General features: G+C 40.3%; 1 protein-coding gene across 3 annotated transcripts in view; it reads left to right on the top strand.

Annotated features, from left to right (window-relative positions):
- Positions 1-1,793, top strand: part of IGF1 (insulin like growth factor 1) — a 70,356-nt gene extending 68,563 nt beyond the window's left edge. For all 3 annotated transcript variants that reach the window (XM_081956854.1, XM_081956853.1, XM_081956855.1), the window contains exon 5: positions 123-1,793. In XM_081956854.1, the coding sequence (XP_081812980.1) occupies positions 123-162 (40 nt within the window). In that variant the 3' untranslated portion in view covers positions 163-1,793. The remainder of the gene's footprint in view (positions 1-122) is intronic.
- The last annotated feature ends 17,203 nt before the right edge of the window (positions 1,794-18,996 follow it).

The following is an 18,996-nucleotide window of genomic DNA, read 5'->3' as shown; positions in this document are numbered from 1 at the left end:
TGTCCCTGGTTTTGTGTGCCTGATCTTAAGAACTGTTGCTTTTTTTTCCCTTGTAATCATTCCATTAACTTAAACACCTGTTTCTGGACTATGTTGTAATTTAGGTTTATTTCCCCTTGCAGCCCCAACCCCAAAGCGCTCCACCGACACAAGCCACATTGAGGACCAGAGCCTTAAGCAAGGAACTTGCCTGCGTCAAACTAACCCAGGGGCAAGTTTCCTGACAATAGAGAGTCAACTTTTACTTTGAGGTATGACAGAGTGACTCTTGACACATTTCTCACCAATTCAATTGCATCCCAAGAAGAATATCAAAACTACCAGCTGGTGTCTTACGGCATTTTTTTAAAAAATTAGTATTGCTACCTAAAAGAAAGATTCTTCAGTGCAAGATGTGTATTTCTTTTATTTTTTTTGAAAAAAGCAGAATGTTATGGGGTATGTTTTACATACTTTGGAAAAAGTTCGAAGTGAGGCATTTTTAATGCATCCCAAGAGGTTTCGGTACAAAACTTGATACATATTTGCAATGTCAGTTGCCTCTAACCACTTGCATAAGTTCTGCATAATCTTCTCTGCAAGCTAACATGACTGAGGATGGGCTAACACCTACATGGGTGACCTCTTACAAATCTAGCATATCATAAGTAGCCCTCCGATTTATGAACATTCTTATTTTCTTAACTGCCAAGGTGCTAAATGTTGAGATTAATGTTGATGTATTTCCCTTGTGATCATATATTTCCCTTGTGGTCAAGGAGAGAAGCTACCTAGAACTAAGGAGAAATTTCCTGACAGGGAGGACAATAAAGCAGTGGAACGACTTGTCTTCAGAAGTTGTAGGGTGCTCCATCACTAGAGGTTTTCAAGAAGATATTGGACAGCCATTTGTCCAGAATGGTGTAGGTCTCCTGCCGGAGCAGGAGGTTGGACTAGAAGACCTCCAAGGTCCCTTCCAACTCTGTTATTCTATTATTCTTTTAATAGTAAAAAGGTCTTAGTTTTCTCCCCTAAATCCACTTCACTTCAGATCGTGCAAGTGGTCTTCCTAAGTGAATGCAAAATGCATGAGCATAAACGTTTGTGCAAAAGGGTGTTCATTTTTGGATTTTTCTAGTTTACCATTTTCTCCCTTGTGTTCCATCAGAATACAAAACTGTCATGACTACATGACAAGTAAATAATATTTCATACTATGTATGTAACATTAGTATGTTGCAGAATTTCCTATTCCATGACTCTTATCAAATACTACTCATCAGTTATTCTCTCTATTTAGCACTCATTAGTTGCACACAGACACATAGGAATTCCCAACGACCAAAGTTTTATGGCTTTGTTCAAAGAAGAAGAAAAAGAAAAATCTCATCCTTTCATAGGTCACTCAGAATCATTTAGCCCATGTGCCAACTCTGTCCAAAATGTTTAGCTCGGTAAACATTGTTCCATAAACAAATAGCATACTCATGCTTCTTAAATGCTTTTTAACGTTTATCATGATAGGTCCAAACATTCTCAAAAGCTAGCTGTCTGATTTCCATTTTTTTTTTTGCATTGTATCTCTACATTTTAATTGACTGCAGTTTCTTTTTTTAGAAAAATGGACTCAGTCACACTGTATTGAATGAAAGCAAAAGCAATCTTCAGTTTGTAGAATGTATGGAAATATTTGCAACCCTCTTGGAACAAAGTCAAAATGTGAAACATTGCTGTAAGAGGGTACCTTTCTAATGTATTTGTATGTATAGTTTACACCTCTGTGAGGTTGAATAAATAATAATGGTTAATAAATATTTCTGTCTCAACATCTTCTGTTCCCTATCACTCTTGATCTCTTTACTTGTAACTTGGTTGCTTTAAAACATACTTGGGGTATTTCTGGCTTCCCATCAGGCTGAGCCAAAACTATGATTTTATTGCAAATCAGCCTTCCCTAATCCGGTATTCTCCAGATCTGTTGGACAACAATTCTTAGAAATCCTTCATTCAAGATGATGGAAAAGCACAGGGTCATGGGAAATGTGACATAATTTAGATCTCATAGCTTTTGACTATTGGTGAGAGGAAGGACAGCATCTGGGACACACCAAACCTGTGATTGTTGAGTATGATGCTTCCTATCCTTTTTAATCAAAAGTTGCAGGTAAACATAATAATGTATGGTTTTTATAACAGGAATAGAAATAGCAATAGCACTTAGACTTATATTCTGCTTCACAGTGCTTTACAGCCCTCGCTAAGCAGTTTACAGAATCAGCATATTGCCCCCAAGAATTTGGGTCCTCGTTTTACCGACCTCAAAAGGCTGAGTCAACCTTGAGCTGGGTGAGATTTGAACTACCAAATGGCAGGCAGCCGGCAGGCAGCAGAAGTAGCCTGCAGTACTGCACTCTAACCACTGTGCCACCGCAGCTCATATAAACTCTAAATTAGCACAGAATTCTTCTTAAACACTATTGTTCCAATGACACCACCTTAATCTGCTCAGTTTTACCATTTCTGGAAGCAATAACTGATGGCATGCAAGTGTTATTATGTCAGCACAATTTTATCTTCCACTAAGGTTGTATTTATACTCACTGGGGGTTGGAATTTAGAAAAAGTTAGTTGTGCAGTTGAAGCAGTGACCAGCAGTGACTTGAAATTAATTCAAACAAGGCCTAATCTGAGGCCAATTTCTCCTAAGGGTCAGAACGCATTATTCTTTGTAAAAGCAGATTCAAATGGTTGGATGCCAACAGAATTTAAGCCAAAACAGAGGCCCTCAGAAGTATCATCATGCTTTAGGAAAATCCAAGGTTTGCAGAAATACAACACATTTTCAAAAAAAGCCTAATGTGATTTTAAAAATTAAAATATATTCCCAATTTTTTAAGATCAAATTTTTAAAATTGTAAAACATATAAAAAGATAAAGGTTTCCCCTGTACAGCCGTGTCCGACTCTGGGGAGCAGTTACCTTCCCACTGAAGTGATATCTATTAATCTACTTGCATTTACATGCTTTTGAACTGCTAGGTTGGCAGGAGCTGGGACAATAACAGGAGCTCATTCCATCATGCAACGCTCAGGTCTTGAACTTGGGCTGTCAGCTTTCCATTTGACAAGCTCAGCCACTGAGCCATTGCACTCCCATTTACTATTAGTTCTGTGGGCGTGGCTTGGTGGGCGTGGCAGAGGACGGATACCGCAAAATCTCCATTCCCACCCCACTCTGGGGCCAGCCAGAGGTGGTTCTCCAAACTACTGTATTTTTCAAGTATAAGACACACCGGAGTATAAGACACACCAAGAGGCAAATTAAAAAGTTTTGCACTCTGCAGACCTCCCAAAAACGACCAGTTTTTTTGCAAAAATGGGCCCGTTTTGTGTCAAAAAAAGGGCATGCATAGCCTTTAGGAGGCTTATAGAGTGCTCCTGGGGGTTGGGGAGGGCCAAAAACGAGCAAAACATGGTCCATTTTTGCAAAAAGGGGTCCGTTTTTTGTCAAAAAAGGGGGGCTTTTTTGTTTAAAAAAGTGCATGGATAGGTGTTAGGAGGCTTGTAGAGTGCTCCTGGGGGCTGGGGGAGGGCAAAAATGGTGCCCGTTTTTCACTCATTTCCGCCCTCCCCAGGAGCACTATGCACGGCCATTTTGGTGAAGGGGCGGAGTTTCAGGAGGCCAAAAATGCTGTATTTAGTGTATAAGATGCACCCAGATTTTCACCCTCTTTTTTGAGGGAAAAAAGTACATCTTATACTCCAAAAAATACGGTACTCAAAATTTCCAGTACTGGTTCTCCAGAACCTGTCAAAACCTGCTGAATTTGACCCCTGGAATTATCTCAATTCCTGTTTTGTTCTTTACTAAAATTTGGCTAGGAGCTCCTAATTTACTAATCATTATGGTTAATGAAGAATTGGTGAATCTTCTCTTAAAATTCATTTTTTCTAATATAAACCATATCAGCAAAGCAGGAGGGCTTTATGAGTTTCACAAGTGGGTTAGCTGTGGTCCACATTTTTAATTCAGCAGAACAGATGTTCAGGGTGATAGCTTACAAGAGCAGTCTGACTCAATCCATGCTGAGATGTACAAAATCATGTATGAGAAACAAACAGAATTAAATATCCTTAGTATACTGAGGGTACATACTTCAACTCTTTGGAAAACTGCCTCTATATGCAATCTAGGACTTTGAAGAGGTGGAGGAACAATAAAGCATCACGAGATCAAATAAAAGTCACAAATGAAGGTAAATATACTTGTCTCAGGATAATATTGCAAGAATGCAACATTCCAAATAGAACTTTTCTACTTCTGAAGATGATGCTTGTAGATGGGAATGGAACCACCGCATATCATGCCCTATTCCTACTTCAGAGACGTATTCTAGCAATATTGCATGGTGATCAATGGTATACAAGCATGAACATCTGGGGTATGAACCTATTTATACATCTTCAGAGTTGTACCCAGGCCACTTGTTGCAGTACTATATTAGCTCCTTTGTGAAGGTAAGTAAAAGGGAGGTAAATTGACTGGAATTTGCTTCCAAGAAAAGGCATTCACCACATTTCTCACCAGTAAAGATAATTAATTCGGACAAACAAGGCTATTATATCTGCAACAATATCCAGGACTTTAGTGTTATATTCAGCATAAAGATGACCAGCTTTTTGCAGCTCTACTTTCTCTTTTCCGTAGAAATATTTGCAACCTTTAATTGGTTGCCCAGAAGCCCAGAATCTTCTAAGGCAGGGGTGTCAAACTCGATTTCATTGAGAACCGCATCAGGGTTGTGTTTGACCTCTGGAAGCCAGGGTGGGCGTGGCCAGGTGGGTGTGGCCTGCTCAACATCACTCATGTCAGGGGCACCTGTGAAGGCCTGAGCCATCTTCAGACAGCTCAGGGTAGTATCTTCAGATAGCTCAGGGGTGGGTGTGGCCAGGTGGGTGTGGCCTACTCGATGTCACTCGTGTCAGGAGCACCTGTGGTGGCTCGAGCACTCTGCCAGTGAAAACGGGCTCCTGAGCTCCGTTTTCAGCTGCGACGACTTCCTAAAACTCTGCCAGTGAAGACGGAGCTAGGGAGGGCCACACGCAGCCATCCCAAGCTCAATTTTTCACTGGAAGACTCACTGCAAGCTGGTTCTTCACTGTTTCTAGGGCAGCCCCGCAGCCAGATCCAGCCTCCGGGCCTTGAGTTTGACATCCCTGTTCTAAGGTGTTTGTTTCTTTCTTTTCAAGAGTGGTCATATCGTCATCACTTTCAAACTGATTGACATAATTCTTTCACCTAAGTAAGTATGGCAGTCCTCCAAAACATATCCAATTACACACTGATTGCTTAACAACAAGCCTGGGTAAAGGTCTAGAAAAGAGATAATTCATTTAATCCCCACATTCAACATGTCTACTTCCTTGGGTGGCAACTCTGAAAATGATCCTACTAGAATCCCCTAAATTGAATAGATTTTCCAGCAATTGTGATGACTAACTTGGAGTAGAAGTGAGCAACTTCATTCTCAAAGTATCTTATAATTGTATTATACAACTCCCAAGAAAGCCTTGCTGGAGAGTTCACTTGGGTTCAGTAATATCAGAAAAGTAAGCCCTCGTCATCATCACCATGTAAATAAAGTTGTAAGTTCTGCTTCATGTTTGGTCATATTGGCTGCATGATTTGAGCTCCCCTTGTCCAGCTTCTTTGCCCAGAATTCTTTGACAAATGGAAAAGCATTTCACGTTTTACATAATTGTAGAAAACACCCAGAAGCAAAAGTGTTAGTGACCCTACTCATCTTGGTGTACCACAATGATTAATCATATTCTCCAAACAGTTTTCCATAGGGAAAATTATTATATGAATGGGTAGAAATTACATTATCTGTTTTAAATACATTTTATGCATTTAATTTTTGTCTTTGTTATTCTCTCTTGTTATAAAATCTATTTAGTGGATTACAATTTTGCCTAACTGATCAAATCATTGGTGCATTGGGTGGATAGATGAAGATAGATAGATAGATAGATAGATAGATAGATAGATAGATAGATAGATAGATAGATAGATAGATAGATAGATAGATGACAGACAGACAGACAGACAGACAGACAGACAGACAGATGATAGATAGCAGATAGATAGATAGATAGATAGATAGATAGATAGATAGATAGATAGATAGATAGATGATAGATGATAGGTAGGTAGGTAGGTAGGTAGGTAGGTAGGTAGGTAGGTAGGTAGGTAGATAGATAGATAGATAGATAGATAGATAGATAGATAGATACATAGATACATAGATATAGAGTGATATAGAGAGTTATAGATAGATAGATAGATAGATAGATAGATAGATAGGTAGGTAGGTAGGTAGGTAGGTAGGTAGGTAGGTAGGTAGGTAGGTAGGTAGGCAGGCAGGCAGGCAGGCAGGCAGGCAGGCAGGCAGGCAGGCAGGCAGGCAGGCAGGCAGGCAGGCAGGCAGGCAGGCAGAGGCAGAGGCAGAGACAGAGACAGAGACAGAGACAGAGACAGAGATAGAGGTAGGTAGGTAGATAGATAAATAGAGAGAGAGATAGACAGATAGATAGACAGAGTATAGATATAGATAAACAGAGAAAGAGGGAGGGAGGGAGGGAGGGAGGGAAGGAGGGAGAGAGAGAGAGAGAGAGAGAGGGAGGGAGGGAGGGAGGGAGAGAGAGAGAGAGAGAGAGAGAGAGAGAGAGAGAGAGAGAGAGAGAGAGAGAGAGAGAATATGCATAATTAAAAGTGGCATTCTAGCCCAACTCTGTCATGATTTAAATTTTCTCAACATATGTAACCTAATTTCTCTAATGTCATGTAGCCATTAGCTAGCAAGATTTCAGGGCCCAGGTTCTGGATTGAAAAAGTACTTTTTAAGCACTATCAATTCCCCTCCAAGATAGAGTGTCAGGACCTGATGCCTTAAAGAGGAACTTGTGGGTGCGCCATCACTGGAGGCTTTCAAAAAGAGAGAGGACAGCCACTTGTCAGAAATGGTAGAGGGTCTCCTGCTTGAGCAGGGGGTTGGACTAAATGACCTACTCTGTTATTAGCTCTTTTATTAGCTCTTCTGTTTAATTTCCCCTGAGTTCACACAGACATTCAAGCCTGACATGTTCACTTTGCAGACAAACTGCTGAATCGTCTTTAGAATGACTTTGATGCTTATTTGTAGAGGAATGGGAACAACCAGCTGTCATTGAACAATTGCAGAATAAGCCAGAAACAATTGGTGCTGATTGTAATGATAGCATTTGCAGCCTGCTTGGAAATCAAAGCCTTCTGCTTTGAGATTAGGGAGCCTTGCAATTTAGTAGAAAGTCCAAATATTCCCTTAGCCTTATATATATATATATAAGGTTCAAATCCCAGTAAGGGTATGGCTAGCTGATGAGAGCTAATTAGCTCGAAATAGATCTATACTAGTCTCCCTTTATTTATTTACCAGTACAAATACAACATATATATATATATATATATATATATATATATATATATATATATATATATATATATATATATATATATATATATATATATATATATATATATATATATATATATATATATATATATATATATATATATATATATATATATATATATATATATATATATATATATATAGACCTCCTTCTATTATGTCTTCTGCCATAATGCCTCAGGCTACGAGTAGATGAAATTCCTAGTCTTCCAGCAAAACTTTGCTGTTCTAGATGAAGCTCTTCCAATCTTTTTATCACTTTCTCTCCACCACCAGTGGTGTTTTGCAGCTCAACAATTTGATCATTTGAACAGATTCATTGATGGGCTACTGCAGCATCTCCATACACACTTGTGGGTTCAGTTCACCGCCAGCCAATCAATGGGACCCTACCTCTTTAGTCCCAGGTCCTTCCTCACGGGCTTTTGGGAGATACACTGTTCACCCTGGGCTCAGGTTACAGTTCACCGCCAGCCAATCAGAGGAAGGGAAGGGAAAAAGAGAGAGAGAGAGAGGGAGAAAGTGTTCCGTGTGGAGTTCCCTCTCCGGGGGTTTATTTCTCCGCCCAGTTGCCTGGGGTCTGAGCTAGAAAATCCTTTGCATCCTCCCCCCAAATACACACTGATACACACACTTGAGGAGGAGACTCAGCATTTTGTTGTACATAAATGTCTCCATCTTGCCTGTTTCTGCAACAATCCTAGCTTGATCATCAAAAACACAAAAGAAGGTGGCAATTAAAATAGCTTCTCAAAGCTAATTAGAAAATGGCATACCTAAATTAAAACATGCTATCCTCTTTCATACCTAAATATCTTATTCCCGTCATCTCATTGTCAATGGATTTCTTTGCACTCAATATTTCTACAGCTGAATGCTTATAAGGTTGCTTTTCTGACCCAGCTCCCAAAAAATGACAAACCCTCTATAGTTAAATCAATGATTACTTTATTAGAAGCACCAGCAGTCCCAGCAAAAAGGTTCTTCCTCATCGCAGGCTAAGAAGTCTGTCCGGCAGTGAGATGAATAGTTGTCTGCCACATCTATTCATCTCCGCCCCTGCCTTTTATCCCCAGAGCTAGGGTGGGGCTTCTCTAGTAGCACTGGCTCTTCCATCCCAAGGATCGGCCCACAGATTTCCACTGCTCTCCTCTCCTCTGCCTTCTGTGCATCTGCACATCAGGCACTGGACCCAGCTGTTCCCCATCTTCCTCATCAGCTACCTCCAGACCTGGGGGGCTGTTGACTCTCCATCTGAGGGCTGATGGACGGCCCAGGCTCTGCCTCTGTCTCTGACAGCTCCATTCCCTCTTCTCCCTCAGAGCTTTCAGGTTGCCTTGATGCTGACTCTAACTCCTACGCCTCCTCCTCATATGATTCGGCTGCTGGGGGTGGGCAGCAGCCGACAGGCCACAACAGTTGCACAGAGGGTTTTCAGCTTTCCTCTCCCTCGTCTATTTTTCCAGAAAATATTCTGCATCCCAAGAAAGTCAAGCCTTCCCCTAATGAGCCAGTGTTGCTTTCTTCTACATGAGTTGGCCACTGAGGGACGACTGTTTCCTCTGAACTTTGGAAACTGCCTATGTGACATCAACCATCATTATTTGGCGAGTAAGAGATTTTTATAAACTCTAAAATTATTTTAGCTATCCTACTTTTCCCCTCCATTTCTCTCCTTTGGATGGAGTTTATAAGAAGTTGTCACGGTAATAAGAATGCTTTTAACAATTTGGTGTGCGGCCAAAGTCAGACTGACCTGGCTATAAGTTCAGAGAAGTTGTTCTCACAAAGCATTATGACCATATATTATTTTCTGCAACTGGAGCCAAACTGAGCCAGTTCCAGATTAACTAGAGAGGAGGTTGAAAGAATGGTTGTCAAGAGAGCCACAGCAACAAGCATTGACGTCCTTAAATATCTGCTAAGAAATCTTGATTTAACTTTCCACAAGGAAAACTGGTCAGGCATTCTGGGAGAGGGAGTTCATCACAATTGGGGAACACAAAGTAGAGAAAAGTTGCCACAATTAAATCAAACTGAAATCAAATTAAAGCTGCTCACTGGCCATGATAACCATTGATAACTATTGTTCTGAATCATTGGTTTATCCACTTTTTCTTTCCTGCCTAGTATTTACCTTGAATAGAAGGAGAACATCTCCCAGGTCCCTAAGTGTTTTGCAGATGATCTCAGATGGCTACAGGGAATCAGGATTCATAGGCCACACATTGAGTCAAACTCTTATTTGATTAGCTAAGGTTTACTGAATCAATCTTCTTTTTTAACGTATTGCATTTTTAAAAAAATTACAGCTCAGACAGTTCAAAGCTACAATCCATACTGGGCAATGACATTGAACTTTCTTGAGCATTGAGAGGCAGGCAAATATTGCATCAAAACAAACTGAAGCAAATTCACAAAAGCAACAAACAGGGGTGGGCTTCAAAATTTTAGCAAGGAGTTCTCTGCCTGGTTGCTGGGTGGGCGTGGCCACGGTGGGCATGGCCTAGTCAGCCTCCTGCACATGGTGGGGGAGACTTTTTTCACCCTCCGCAGGCTCCGGAGGCTTTCCTCGAGCCTCCGTGAGGATGAAAACAGCCTCCCCAAGCTCCAGAGGCCCTCTGGAGGCCGGAAATGGGCCTGTTTTCAGCCTTCCCAAACTTCCGGTAGGTCTGTTTTTTGCCCTCCCTGAGCCTCCGCACACACCCTGCACTTACCTGCATCCGAAATGGGCCGCTTGGGGACTCCAGGGAGGGATGGGCGGGGCCAGCCAGGAGTGGATTTGGAGGTTCTCCGAACTGCACAGAATCTTAGCTAGAGATTCTCCCGAACCCCTCCGAACCCTCAGCAGCCCACCCCTGGCAACAAGCAGCAACAGGTTAATGATACCAACATGGGGACTGGAGTAAGCAACAAGCCCAGATCACTACTTTGCCCCATATCTATACCAACAGCACCATCACAGGCCCCAACAAATGCTCACACAAGATTAGAGGAACCTTCAACATACCATCATCTGCCATCTATGTCCCTCTGAGTTCTGCATAGAACAAATGGGATGAACTTTGCACCAAAGAATTAAAGGATGAACATTTGAAATCAGCCTCCAAAACAAGGACATCTGAATATCAGGACATTTCAACCTTCCAGGAGATTCCATAGCAGGTTTCAAAGTGACTGTTTTGGAAAAGCGGGACTTTAATAGCACCATCAAGTGATAAAAGATTAAACTCACATAATTTTAGGCAGTCGCAGAAGGTCTCCGCCACCACAATGGATCTTTAATGCATTATAATTGTTAATTAAGAAGGTACTTCTAATCTGTCTCACCTGCATCTGTATAATCAATTTATATCACCCAATTTATATCCTACATCAATCTTGCCAAGCTACACATCTGATGAAGTGAGCTAAACTCACAAAATTGTATGTCTTTCAATAAGACTCCTAATTTTGTGCCACCATAGCGGTCCTGCTGCAATGTCAGGAATACTATACAAGCATGACAAAGCTCAAATGATAAGGCACATATCCAGTGTAAAATCCATATGACAGTCTTTTGCCAGTAAATAATATGGCAGACTGTTCAATTTGGTAAGGGGTTGGTGGTCATCCATGCATCAGATGATCTGGGAATACTGCAGTTGTTGCAAGCAGACAGAATGCTAATTCCGTTACACTGAGGTAATCTGCCATATCATGAATCTGGCCTGTGAAATAGAATTTGGAAATAAGCTTTTTAAAAAAATGTACATGAACATAGACAAGCATGTCAATTTTCAACTGAGTTACGGCTAATAATAGCTGAATCTCTCTAACTGTCTCCTATGACCTGGATAAAATTAGAAGGTGGATATTTGCTATTTGTTGCTCTTAAAAGCTGGTTTAGGTCCTTGGCTGAACTTTAAACACGAAGGTAAAAGTTCACTGGAGAATTCTAACCAAATGGCATCTTGGCAAAGAAAGCCTTTATCTGGGGCACATAGCATATGTTCTGAACATAAACACAATAAATGGAGTTTGAACCAGTTGCAGCTATCTTTTTTTTAAGCCTAAAGAAAGTTAACCAGCAAATGCCCTCTGCCCTTTATGTTTTTTTCAATCGCACAGAATGAAGAGAAGCCAGGTTTTTATTATTATCTATAAAAGGATAAAAATTTCAAGAACATACACTAAAACATTTGTGGAGCTTTGAAATCTGCCCCAAATAGAAAAAGATATGTCAGGCAATTTATCACGTGCATTTAAAAAAAAAAGCATATAAGTAGAATGGAGTGTTAAAGCAATTTTTTTTCTCCAACCTCCAAACTGACATGTAGAATCAATGGCACCAGTTTTTAGAGGCTCTTCTTCTCCTTCGTTGAGAAGGCGATCATTACTTTTGTGCCAGCAATTTTACCATGGTTTACCTCAAACTGCAATTTGTAACTCTGATTAAAATGGATTTATAAACTGTAGATTAATATAAGTAGAGTTAGAAAACAATGTCCCTAGACAAAAATTGGGAAGAAACCATTGTGGGGGTGGAAACTCCACCAGATGCTTCTCTCATGCTTTTGACTTCCCAACAAGGTTACAGCAGATGGGTCCTCAGAAACTCATTTGCATCATGTAGACTGCTGATGAGATGCTCCAAGGGAATAATAGTGTTCAAAATTCCTGTTTTTTATGGTGCCAATTGCCACTTCTATTTCACTTTAGAATCCACTGCTGCTAGAAAAGTGCTGACTGAGAACTCTGGCATCACTGTGTTCTGCATTCACCAAACAGGAAACACATCTTGGTCCTGCCAAATATAATTTAAATTAGGGCCATTGTCCAGAAATGTTGTTGTGCAATAGCACATCTGTATGTTCTCCCTTCCTCAAATGGCTGGTCATCTGAGTCACCTAGGGAAAGAAAAGCAAACTTTTAAATGAGATTTCTTTGCTGCGATTAAAGAATAAACCAAGCTCTATGTTCCTGTTGTTTAATTGCCTTACTTTCAAAACTAAACAACCGTATTATCTGGCTACACTTTGTTAAAGTGTACATTTATAATTTTAAAAAACCCTTCAGTTCAAGATTATAGGATTATTCTCATTGCATTTCAACTCATGAGTCAAAAAAACCAAGATAAAGTGTTTTACCTGCGCAACTTTAGCTGTAAAGTCTTTGCAGATCCTCTTCAGCCTGTTTGTATTGTTATTTCAGGTCAAGCTTGGACTGAGCAGAAATGTGTCTAGACACATATTAGAGAGATTCAGCTACCCCAGTAAATTCATTGTGGTTTCCCTGATTAAATTATACTTGCAAAATTATAAAATTGCACCTTTTGTTGAAGGTGAAAGCATCCAGCATGTGTGTGTTATTAGAGAATATATGCGTTGTCCGGGCAGGAGGAATCTAACCTGAACAATTTGCAAAGCATTTTTCTTTATAACTAGAATAAAAGGGAAATAATACATTATAGACATAAACGACAGCTGTTATGGATGTATAATTAGGTTGGATGTATACAGTACCCAGGACAGTGATGGCGAACTTTTTTGGGACCGAATGCCCAAACTGGAACATACATGCACACATGTGCATGTGTGTGTGCCCGAGCACCAGAAACTCGAAGACCAGCTGACCGGTGCGCATGCAAGGTGGTCTTTGGTTTCCGGCATGTACATAAGCGCAGCCAGCTAGTCTTCATGCACATGAGAGCAATGGAAATCCAAAGGCCAGCTAGTCGGTGCATGCATGCCTGTTTTGGGGGCATTTTCAGGCCATTTTCTGAGCCGTTTTTGGCTATTTTGGGGGTGTTTTCAGGCCATTTCAGGCTGGTTTTGGCCTCAAAAAGGGCCATTTTCAGGTGATCTGGAAGACCAGCTGGCCAAAAAACCAGAAGAGCAGCTGGCGACGGCGCAAGTGTCCACAGAAAGGACTCTGTGCCATCTCGGGCACGTGTGCCATAGGTTTGCCATCACGGACTTAGGATGTAGATATATAGCTAGGAATTAATTGAAAGCTTTGATGGTTATCTTTGGTGGTAAAATTTTAATTTTTTTGATATGTAAGCCTTCATTTGTTTAACTTCAGTGTAACTGGCAGTGTGCCCAACTTTCTAAGCATAAACTGTGATCAATCAATCACAATGCCTGTATACAGGACACACACACACACACACACATGTTGCATTTGTGATGATAAATAAATAAATAAATAAATATTTATCAGCACAAATGTAACAAAGGCAACATAAAAAAATGGTTTTCTGCCTGGATGGCTCCTAGGGTGAGCTGAAAGACAGAAAAAGGGAAGCAGTATGCTCCCTCCCATATTTGGGCATACCAGGAGTTGTGACACAATACATACATACATACATACATACATACATACATACATACATACATATGCCATAAAGAAGCAAACTGCCTCATGATTTAATGTAACATGTGAACTTATATTAGCATCATCTGACACTGAAGTCATAATCAGCAATGCATCTATGGGGCTCAAGAGGCAGTGTGCCATGTAAAAATTGTGAACAGTAGGTTTTCCGTTGGTTCCACATTATTATTTTTTTGCTGTTAATGGCAGAAGAGGAGATGAAAGCTGAAGGTAGTGCCATTGATCTCAGTTTGAGCTGAACATGATCAAACAACAGCTTCTTTAATTTTATCTTGAGCAGAAACAAAAATTCTTGCATAGAAGAGTTGCTAAGAATATACAGGCCCTTGGTTCCCAGAAACTTTCCAGTATTGGTTGTCAGGTGGAATTTGTGCATAGTTTAGGAGTCCTTCTGGATTCTTACTGAACGTTGAAGTACAACTTTGGCCAGGTGTGCCTTCACACAAATACACCTGGTTCATTGATTTTGGACTTAGAGGTCCTTTTTGCAGTCACTCATGTCTTAATCACTTTTCATTTAGATTTACTGCAACATGCTCTACCTGGGGTTGCCTTTTTTTTTTTTTTCAAAAAGTTTTATTGGTTTTTTTTTAAAACATTTATGTGGAAAAGGGTAAGTGGAATTACAAATTTTGGCAGTTGCAAGTGTGGCAGACGCCCCCTCCCTCCAAACTCCTAGGTTACATCAAAATATCAAATCTTAATACATGATCATAAAAAATCAGCATATTAATTCTAGAAAGAATAATTTTCAATCAATTTATATAGTTATAATATATAGTCTAGTTATAAATTCATTTTTACTTTCGGTCTGTTTATAACATTGTGATTTTCTTATTTATTTTTGTGACCTGAGCTTTCTTGGTGTTGACCCTTCACCCCCCGCTGGCAGAGCTCCGGCCCCTCCCGTGTCCTGTATGACCGTTGTAGTGTCTTCTGTTTTTTCTAGGTTGGCTTTATTTTTTTCCATAAAGGCCTGTGCCTCTATGGGTGTATTAATTCTGATTCTTGTCTCCTCCCAGAATATCAGCATACCTTCAGGCATCAACCATCTAAACCACACCCCCTTCTGGTATAATTTATTCGCCAATTGCGAATAGCTTTTCCTTTTTTCCCTAATTTTTTTGGGAATCTGCTTTAGAATGGTTATCTCCCTGTCACAGTATGTCAATGTTTGCCCCCTTTGTACACCCAGAATTTCATCTCTTGTGGTTTTCCTAAGGAATTTGATGTGAACCTCCCTGGGTACATTATGTGTTCTGGCATATGCTGAATTCACTCTATAAGCTAGGTCTATCTCCCATTCCATCTGCTGTTTATCTTTGTGTATGTATTCAGCTAAAATATTAGTCATAATGTCCCTTATGTTTTCCCCATCTGCTTCTATTACATTTTGAAATCTAAGATAAAAGGACATTCTCTCAAACTCTATTTTCATTTGTTGGATGTCAAGTTCTTTGTTCCCCTTCTGTAAAGCCTCTACCCCCCCCCCTCGCCTCCTCCACCCCACCCTCCACAAGGTCCAGTCTCTGTGAGTTCTTAAAGATTTGGGCTTGGTTCTGTTTAATTTCATCTTTCATTTCCCTTAACTGTTTCTTAATTTCCTCCTGGCCCTGTAGAATTTGTTGAAGCATTTGTTGAAGGTCTATCTCTGTAGTCTTGGGTTGCATCAGTTCTGTTATCTTTGACTGTGTAGCTGGGCTAGACGTTGCAGACGTTGGGGCAGAAGTAGCAAATCCAGGCTTTCCAGGAGGTGGTCTTTTTGGAGACATGGTTTTCAAAGCAAGGAAATCAGTCAAAGTAGAGACTGGGCAGCTGGAGAAGTAGAGCAGGCAGGCGAATCCAGAAGGCAGAGGATCCAAACAGATGGGGATTTCTTTAGTCAGTCTAGCAATAGATGAAAGTTTTTTCCCCAAAGAGTTCAGAAAAGAACAATCCACAAGAGATTCCTCTGGGTGACTCGGAGACAAAGACCGGAAGCCTGAATTTTAAAGGTGGAGTCAGGTTTCACAGTTCATGAAGACAACGGAAGTGTGCCATCTTGCCCTGCCAGCTTTGGGCTCAGAGGCATAATAAAATTTTAAAAGTTCAGAAAGTTCTCAGTTCACCCATAAGTTCTGGAGCTAAGTCCAGTGAAAGTCACTTTTATGAGGGTGAGGCATCATTAGTTGGCTCTCCCCCCTCCTCCTTCCCCTGAGGGCGAAAGCAAAATCTTCTCAAGCCGCTTGTCCAAGGGAGGGGGAGAAATCCCCCTCCCTCTAGCCGCACCTCTAGCAGAAATCCGAAAGTTTAACTTTTTTTTTTGAAAAATGCTGAAAGGTCCATAAGTTCAAGATAGAGGGAATGGAGAAGGGAAGCCTCTCACCACATTGCCGCTGCTTCGTTCAAGAGCGCGTTCTCCGATCGGCATGGGGCGAGGCGCGCGCACACGGGCGCCCTCCGAGACTGCTCCCCGGTGCCTAGAACGAAGCGGAGAAGCCCCCGCCAGCCGCCGCCGGCGACAGGACCCTCCGCGAGCCGTTCCCTTGGCAGGACACCTCTCCGGGGCGTCCTGTGCCCCCCCAGAGACGGGGGAAGCCCACCGGGAGAGCGGGAGCAGGCAAAGGCTTGCCTGTCGCCGTAGCCGCCGGAACCGGAAGTGTTCTACCTGGGGTTGCCTTGAAGACTACTTTGAAGCTTCAGATGAATCAGAATTCAGTAGTTCACATTTATGGTTGGTTTACTGATGTGACACCTCTACTTCTCAAGTTTCTTTAGTTCCTGGTTGGCTTCTGAATGCAGTTCAAGGTGTTGCTTATCATTTGTAAGTCTTTCACAGCTTTGATCTGGAACTACTTTCTCTGGTTGTTTCCGCCCAGTTCTGCTCTATCTTAACATCCAAAAACTTCATATTGCACTATTAGAGCAAAATTATTTGGGGAATCTCAGAGACATTTATTCCTCTATGGCCTGTCATGACTTATGAAATTATATCTCCTCTGAAATCCATATCATTTCAAGCCTTTTGCCCTAGAGAAAAGCCCCAAATTCCTGATTTTTTTCATAACTCCTGAAACAGGATTATTTATGATCCCACATGACTCAAGTTCCTTTGTACTGTTTTCCTATTATAGGTGAATTACTTTATTATTATTATTATTATTATTATTATTATTATTATTATTATTATTATTATTATCATTATCATTATTATCATTATTATTATCATTATTATTATTATACGATTGTATCACAGCGGCCAGTTGATTCGCCGGATTTGGCATTAATTACTAGTCGGGCCCCACCCAGGGGCCTAGGATGTTGTAACGTATTTTCGTAATATGTGTGCGGATCCAAGCAGTGCGGCCTTTTGCATTTGACTGATGGTAATTTTGTCAATTTTTAACTGTTTTAAATATAATTCCAGTGCTTTTGGAATAGCACCCAGTGTGCCGATTACCACTGGAATTACCACTGCTGGTTTGTGCCATAATAGTTGGATTTCGATTTTTAAGTCCTGGTATTTCGCGATTTTTTCATATTCCTTCTCGGCAACCCTGCTATCACCTGGTATTGCGATGTCTATGATTGTGACCTTATTTTTCTCAACCAGTGTGATGTCTGGTGTATTATGCGCCAGTATTTTATCCGTTTGTATGCGAAAATCCCACAAGATCTTGACCATCTGACCCTCGACGACTTTTTCAGGCTTATGTTCCCACCAGTTTGTTGCTGTTTTAATATTATAATTTTTGCAGAAATTCCAGTGGATCATTTGTGCCACTGAATTGTGCCGCATTTTATAGTCAGTCTGTGTGATTTTTTTACAGCAGCTGAGTATGTAGTCAACAGTTTCATCAGCCTATTATTATTGTTGTTGTTGTTGTTTGTTGTTGTTATCATCTATGTGACACATCATTAACCTTGTTGATTTTGTTCATACAACAATTAGTTACCTTTACACAGAATTATTATCCTTGTGTAGCCAAACATTGGTTTATCCAATTAAAGCCAATTTTCTGTATTCATTAACACACTGAACCTAACTGCCAAAGGTTGAGTCTACAAAGTAGACTAGGCTAAAATGTGATTAGCTGGTTTATAGTTCAGTGTAAATATAGCTATTCAGACTCAAAATAGCCAAAGTTTAAACACACTAGGATTCCATGAGGATTTGAATGAACTCTTTGTGAGTAAATGGGGGGGGGGGGGGGAACCAAACCTCTCTAGAAAGGACCTTTTGTTTTTGTTTGTTTTTAACTCTTAAATTACAGTGGAAAAGGCATAGCTTGCCATCTAATATTCAGAAATCCACCCCCTTGATCAGGGATTCTCATATATATTTTTTCCTAAGCATTCTGTGGCTTAAAAAGAATTGGGGGAAAAAAACCCTGGTCTAGAGTGAATCTCTTTGAAAATTGAGAGGGGCAGGAACTTTGCAGTAAAACAGTCAGCAGACACAATGATACCTATAGGAGTTAAGCAAAACCAAAAGATTCCAGGGATGGCTTTAATTGTGATTTTGTTACCTGAGAATGAAACTATGAAGACTTTGTTTAAATGAAGACAATAGCATTCAGTAGACTTCTTCCAAAACACAATTATTTATTAGCGTATCTCTATGAAAAGCTATGGATATTTAAAGATAACAAAAAGATCCTTCAGCATTATCTTTAAGTGAAAACCAAGATACTAAGTCAGTACATATAACATGACATACTGGGATAGGTAAGTTATCTGGCAACCCTATTAAAAAAACATATTAGAAATAAAATGCTTTTGCACGTACATAAATGTAACTGTATAAAGAAAACATTAAACAAGTGAAAAATGAACATTACAAATGCATGTTTATATGTAACTTACTATCCTGCTGGTGGTATCTTGTTCTTCATGATAGATCCAACAATTTCGAGAAACTTATCTCTATCTATGGGCTTTCTTTGCTCATTGAATGTGAAGCAGGCTAAGTACAACTAAAATGAGAATTTTGCAATTTATTATTCTACCTAAATCATAACTGGAATGGCAGATATTCAAGCTCAACCATCCTTATACTATTCCATTGCAAAATGTGTGCTATTGCTTCTTATTTATTTAAATTTGAAGGCCACCCAAGTCTCAGACAACTCTGGGCAAATTATATA

The sequence above is a fragment of the Natrix helvetica genome (genome assembly GCF_964273705.1).
Source record: "Natrix helvetica genome assembly, chromosome: 6".
In the NCBI taxonomy this organism is placed as follows: domain Eukaryota; kingdom Metazoa; phylum Chordata; class Lepidosauria; order Squamata; family Natricidae; genus Natrix; species Natrix helvetica.
Note: the sequence above shows the minus strand (reverse complement) of the source record. Positions and strands in the feature narration are given on the sequence as shown.